This window comes from Belonocnema kinseyi, chromosome 6, assembly GCF_010883055.1.
Source record: "Belonocnema kinseyi isolate 2016_QV_RU_SX_M_011 chromosome 6, B_treatae_v1, whole genome shotgun sequence".
Lineage (NCBI taxonomy): Eukaryota > Metazoa > Arthropoda > Insecta > Hymenoptera > Cynipidae > Belonocnema > Belonocnema kinseyi.
The window spans coordinates 16,759,987-16,766,856 of record NC_046662.1 but is presented as its reverse complement, the minus strand read 5'-3'; the positions used below and the strand labels follow the sequence as shown (position 1 = coordinate 16,766,856).

General features: G+C 23.3%; 1 protein-coding gene across 1 annotated transcript in view; it reads left to right on the top strand.

Moving 5' to 3' along the window:
- The window catches only part of LOC117175276 (cilia- and flagella-associated protein 65-like), a 43,394-nt gene that overhangs the window by 25,540 nt on the left and 10,984 nt on the right, over positions 1–6,870 (top strand). Inside the window, exons 13-14 of the mRNA XM_033364985.1 lie at positions 3,596–3,784; positions 3,852–4,105. Coding sequence (XP_033220876.1) covers positions 3,596–3,784; positions 3,852–4,105 — 443 coding nt within the window. The remainder of the gene's footprint in view (positions 1–3,595; positions 3,785–3,851; positions 4,106–6,870) is intronic.

Sequence of the window (6,870 nt, the reverse complement as noted above, 5' to 3'; positions counted from 1 at the left end):
TCAGCCTTTCTAACTCCTTATTCCCACTCTTGCCCCCACCGCAATTCCCGTTTGAGCTTTCAAGTTTCTTCATCCTACCTCTTATCTCCTCTACCTTTGTATAATTTACAAATGAACATTTGCAGAAAAAATTGAGTAGTTTTAAGAGATATTTAGGAGTTTTTTCATTTAAAAAATTATTAAATTCTTTCTTAAAGACTTAAACAAATAAAAAATAAAAGCCTTTGATGTTGAAAATTTTGGATGAAAAACATTTTTATTTAATAAATAAAACGATTTTAAACTAGTTCAAAATTTAAGAATTTTCAAATTTTAACGTTAAAACTTAAACGGTTTCAATTTGAGAGTCTTAGTCATTAAACAAATGTGAACGTGTGACTGAAAGTTTATAAACTATTTTCAACTTAAAAATAACTTCATAATAATATATTCTTAATTGAAGGATTTGATTAAATTTAAAATATTGTTTCAGTCTAAAATATTCAATTTTTAACCCATTAAATTTGAAATTTTTAATAAAAAAAAAAGATTAATTATTGTATATTGAGCAATATTTGAATATTTATTTGTGACATGTAAATTGAAACAAAATATTTAAAATTAAAAAATCTTTAACTGAATATTTTGACACATAAAGCCTGGAATCGTTAAAATTTCGAAGAGACTTTAAACTTTAACGTTACAATTCTAATTGTTGTATTTCAAAAATGCTTAATTTTTAAGTGAAATTTCTAAATTTTGATGTATGATATACAAATGAACATTTGTATAACAAATTTGAGTAATTTTAAGAGACATTTAGGAGTTTTACAAAGATTAAAAATTATCACGCAAATTTTAGACATTTTTCTTAAAATCCTCTAGAATCTTTTTTGAACATTTTGTTTAAATGTTTGAAAAACTTTAAAAATATTCTCTTAAAATAATTTCTCAAAATGAAAAGTTATTTTTAATTTTCCTATGAATCTTAAGAAAATGTTTTTATTCTTTTGAAGCCTTTCACGATTCTTGAAAAGAAACTAATTTTTTTGTTTAAAATCAACGAAAATCTATATTTTGTTTTATATTAGGCTATCATTTCAAGTTTTACATCAAGTTTGAATCTTTTCAAAACTTCTACATATCTCTTAAAATTACTCGAATTTCGTCTACGATTAATAAATGTTCAATTGTTATTTATACATCCAAATTGTAAAAAAATTTTCTAAATATTTTTTCAATTTTTCAATATTTAATGTTTCTAGCTTAAAACTCCTTAAAATTATATAATTTTGAAAATTTTAAAGTTCATTGATCGATTTTTTTAATTTAGAGCTTTGAAAATGATAACGTGGATTTATATTTGTTCACATTGAAAAATGTTAATACCTTCAATTTTATACGCGTAAATTATTGAACATTTGAATACGACAATTTTTAATCAAAGTTTTAAATTTCAATTAAAAGCTCAAAATTCAACAGTTCCACTTTGAGAGCTTTCATTTAAAGCTCAGTTTTTATTACCTCAAATCGAACATTTTTTAGCTTTATTGTTTCCTTTTTTTTAATTTCGTTAACCATGAAAAATGTTTGCGAACCGGGGAAAAAACTGGGAAATGACCGGGAACTTATTTCGTCGATTAAAACGACCACCCTGCAATTAATAAAATTCAAGATAATTATAAAGAATATGAAAGAATTCAGCATAAATGGATAAGAATTCAGGATGAATTTCAAAAGAATTCAAATGAACTGCAAAAATTTCCATTAAAATATTATTAAATCCCATAAAACCGATGAAATTTTTTAATTGTTGAAATGCTAGAAAAATTATTAAAATAATTTGAAAGCTTTTAAAATCCAATAAAATAATTGAAATCCTCGGAAATATTCTAAAATATCTGGCAAGTTTTGAAAATATCCTAAAACCTTAGCATTTTAGCTATAAAAGATTTCAAAAATTTGTTTTAATGGCATTAAAAATCCTTGTAAAAGAACTTGGAATAATAAAATCGTTTCATATATTCAGAATTTCTACAAAATTCTTTACAACAGCGTGAAAATTATTTCAGTTTCTTTGGAATTTAAAAAACACCCTGAAACTTTTCAAATCGCCTAAGAATTCCTTGCACACTTTAAAAATACCCTAAAATCTTTAAAATATTTTGGAATCACTTTAAATCTTCAAACTATTGAAATCTATTAAAAATACTTAGATATATTTCAAATCCTTTGAAACCTCTCGAAATGCAATGACATTTTTTAAATCTTTAAAAAATCCTTAACATAATTTGGAAAAAAAAACTAAAATCTTTCAAATTCTTTGAAATTATGAAAAATTCCTTAACATTTTTTTAAATGATCTAAAATCAATAAAATCCTAGGTAACACTTTAAATTATTAAAATATATTAAAAATACCCTACTGAAGATATTTCAAATCTTTAAAAATCGTTCGAAATGCCTTACATTGTTTAATTCTCTTCAAAATTCCTTGCAATTTTTTTAAATAAGCTAAGATCTTTAAAATCCTTTGGAATCACTTAAAATCTTCAAATGATTGAAATCTATTTAAATTATCCTAAGATATTTAAAACCCTTTGAAATCTTTTGAAATGTATTAACATTTTTTGCATCTCTTAAGAAATCCTTGGAATTCTTCAAAATACCATAAAAGCTGTGACATTTAATTAAATTAATTGAAAACTCCTTGGAATTTTTTTAAATAACCTAAAATCATTAAAATCCTTAAAAATCATTTCAAATTACTGAAATCTAATTAGAATACCATAAGATATTTAAAATCTTTCGAAATACCTTGACATTTTTTAAATCGCTTAAAAAATTCTTGTAATTTTTTAAACAATTTAAAACCTCTAAATTCTTTGAATTCCCTTCCAATTATTAGAATAAATTTTGAATTCCTTGGAAGTTTTAAAAATATTTTTAAATATTTAAAATTCCTTGAAATCTTTTGTATTACCTTGAAATAAAATCTTTCATATCCATTAAAATATGATATAATCCTGTGAAATTCTATGAAATCTTATATTTCCTGAAATTCTGAAAAATTAATTAAAATATTTTAAGAGAGCTTTTACAATCCCTTAACATTTTTTAAATCTCTTAACAGTTCCTTGAGATTTTGAAAACTAATCTAAAATCTTTTAAAAAATTTAATTCCTTCAAATTATTTAAATCAATTGTAAATTTTAAAAAGATAAAATTCCCCAAATTTATATGAAATCTGATATTTCCTGAAATCCTTCAAAATTTGTTTAAATGCCTTGAGTGTTATAAAAATCTCTTAAGCTCATTCAAATTCTTTGGAAATACCTCAAAAATCTTTTAATGTCTTAAAAATTCCTTCGAAACTTTCTATATCTATGAAAAATTATTTGAAATCTGTTAAAATAATAATAGGTCTAGACCTAAATCTAATAGTGGTTAACCAATTGTTTAATTTATTGAACGAAAGGTGAAGAAAGTGATAAATTAATTTTAAAAAGTGAAAATCCCTGCCTTTTGGATTTTCTTTTCAGAATCCTCGATTTTTCCTTGATTTCCCTGATCTGCAGTAATCATAATAAAATAATATTTTTAAATAATTTTTGTAGATGGTTTGGATATACAATCCCACTAAACTTGATATTTCTTATCAATTGGATATGGAAACTCTAAATAAAATCAACGAGCAATTCGGAGGACCAATTTTTTCTTGTTCAAATCCTTCCGGTTCATTGAAGGGATTATCTCATTATCCAATTATTTTTAAGTACCATCCGAGGCAGTTTCAAGAATACAGTGTAATTATATTATTTCGAAAAATTAAAATTGTTTTTAATATTTTAGTAATAATTTTCATTCATATAGATAAGAATTCCTATAAAGCTCGGAAAAAGAGAAACAGAATTAATTTTGGAAGGAGCAAGTTCTCAAAATTCGATAATAAAAGTAGCCGAACGACTTTCGCCTTACAAAGATAAATTCTTCATTCCAGAAGTCCCAGTTTATTTTAATACAGATAGTATAACAATTTCTCCTGTTTCTACAAATTCAACGATTACTAGAGTGATTATAATCCATAATCGTCATCCTAAAGATGTTCTTGGATATTCTTGGGAAAGGTGAACGATTTTTTCAAAAAAAAAATTTATTCGGGGCTGTTTAAAAATTACAATCAAAATTTTTTTACATCATTCAGGTGCAAAAATTAAAAATATATTCAATATGAAACGCTTAAAATTTCAGACGAAATTCATTGCTTTTTTAACAACAACAAAATTAATTTTTTAATTAAAGGGATGAATTTTGTATCAAAAACGATGATTTTTTTAACCAAATAGTGGAATTTTCAACAAACAATCAAATTAATTTTAGATCAAACAATTGCATTTACAACCAAATCGTTAAATTTCAGGCAAAAGTAATGGATTTTTTGCCAAATAGTTTCAATGCGAAAATATGAATTTTCAACAAAAAAGTTAACTTTCAACCGAATTAATGAATAAACAATTTAAAAAAAGAAGAATTTACGACAAAATATTTGAATTTTTAGTCCGATAATATGATTTAAACCAAATTGTTAAATTTTCAGGCCAAAAAGAAGAATTTTTTGAGATTCAGTAGAATTTTCCAATCACAAAATGAATTTTCAATAAGAGTTAATTTTCAACAAAATTGTTGAATGTTGAACAAATAAATTTGAATGTTCAATAGAAAATATATTTTTTTTCACCAAATAGTGGATTTTTCTATCAAAATAGTTGAGTTTCCATAGCAAAAAGAGGACCCGAAATATGAGCTTTACCCATAAAGTAAATTTTCAATCCAATTTTTTAATTTTCGTACAAAAAATATGAATTTTCAACGAAAGAGAATTTTTAACCGGAAATTACGAATTTTAAAAAAAAGATTTAATTTTCCTTGAAAAAAAAGGATTTTCTACAAAATAATTAAATTTTCAACCCGATAATATGATTTTTTAACAAAAAAGATAGTACTCAATAAAGTTTTTGAATTTGCAAGCCAAATTGGCAAATTTTCAGGCCAAAAAGAAGAATTTTCTACAATTTAGTAATATTTTCAACAAAAAAATGAATTTCCTACAAAAGTGTTGATTTTGAACGGACTTGTCGAATGTTGGATCAAAAAATATTTAATCTTCAACAAAAAAGACAGATTTAAACCAAATAGTAATTAATTAAAAAAAAAAATGAGTTTACTCTCATCCCCGAAAAAAAAGAATTTTCTACAAAATAATTAAATTTTTACCCCGACAATATAGTCTTTCAAAAAAAAAAAAGATCATATTCAACCAAATTGTTAATTTTTTAAACCAAATTGGCATATTATCAGGCCAAAAAAAAAGAATTTTCTACAATGCAGAAGAATTAAAAAAATTTGAATTTTAAACAAAAATATATATTTTAACCAAATAGTTGATTTTTCTATCAAAATAGTTGAATTTTTATCACAAATAGGGGACCTAAAAATATGAGCTTTAACAGAAAAGTGAATTTTCAATCCAATTTTTTAATTATCGTACAAAAAATATGAATTTTCAACAAAAACAGAATTTTTAACCGGAAATTATGAATTTTCAACAAAGGAAATAATGTTCAAAATAAAAAGACAACTTGTTTTAACAGAATAATTGATTTTTCAACCACAAACCAAAAAAAAAAGATGATACTTAATAAAAATTTTGAATTTGCAAGCCAAATTGGCAAATTTTCAGACCAAAAAGAAGAATTTTCTACAATTCAGTAGGATTTTCAACAAAAAAATGAATTTTCAACAAAAGAGTTGATTTTCAAACAAGTTGTCGAATTTTGGACCAAAAAATAGTTAATTTTTCAACCAAAATAATCGAATTTACCCCCATCCCTTAAAAAAAAGGATTTTCTACAAAATAATTGGATTTTCAACCCGATGATATAATTTTTCAACAAAAAAGATCGTATTTAACCAAATTGTTAATTTTTCAATTCAAATTGGCACATTATCAAGCCAAAAAAAAAGAATTTTCTACAATACAGCAGAATTTTTTTGGGACACGAAAATATGAGGTTTAACAGAAAAGTAAATTTTTAATCCAATTTTTGAATTCTCGTAAAGAAAATATGAATTTTCAACTACATTGTGGAATAATCAAGCCAAAAAGATTAAGTTTTTACAAAACACTTGAATTTCCAGCACTAAAATATGAATTGCCAGCAAAAAAGTTAATTTTCAAAACTGAATGACAAATTTTTAACATAATAGTTGATTTTTCAACCCGATAATATAATTTTTCAACAGACAAGATAATTCTCAATAAAATGTTTAAATTTTCAAGTCAAATTGGTAAATTTACAGGCAAAAAAAAATAATTTTTTACAATGCAGTAGAATTTTCCATCCAAAAAATGAATTTTCAACAAGAGTTAAGTTTCAAACAAATTGTTGAATGTTGAACCAAAAAAATTTGAATTTTCACAAAAAAAATATTTTTTAACCAAAAAGTGGAATTTTCTATCAAAAAAGTTGAACTTTTATCCCAAAAAGAGGACCCAAAAATATGAACTTTAACAGAAAAGTGAATTTTCAATCAAATTTTTTAATTTTCGTACAAAAAATATGAGTTTTCAACAAAACAGAATTTTTAACAGGAACTTACGAATTTTCAACATAATAGTTGATTTTTCAACCCAAATTAAGTAAATTTATCCCCACCCCATAACAAAGGATATTTAAAAAATAATTGAATTTGTAACCCGATAATATGATTAAGAAAAAATAATAATTCTTAATAAAATTTTTTAATTTTCAAGCCAAAATAGCCAATTTTCAGGCAAAAAAAATTTCTACAATTTAGTAAAATTTTTTTTTTTTTTTTTTTTTTTTTTTTT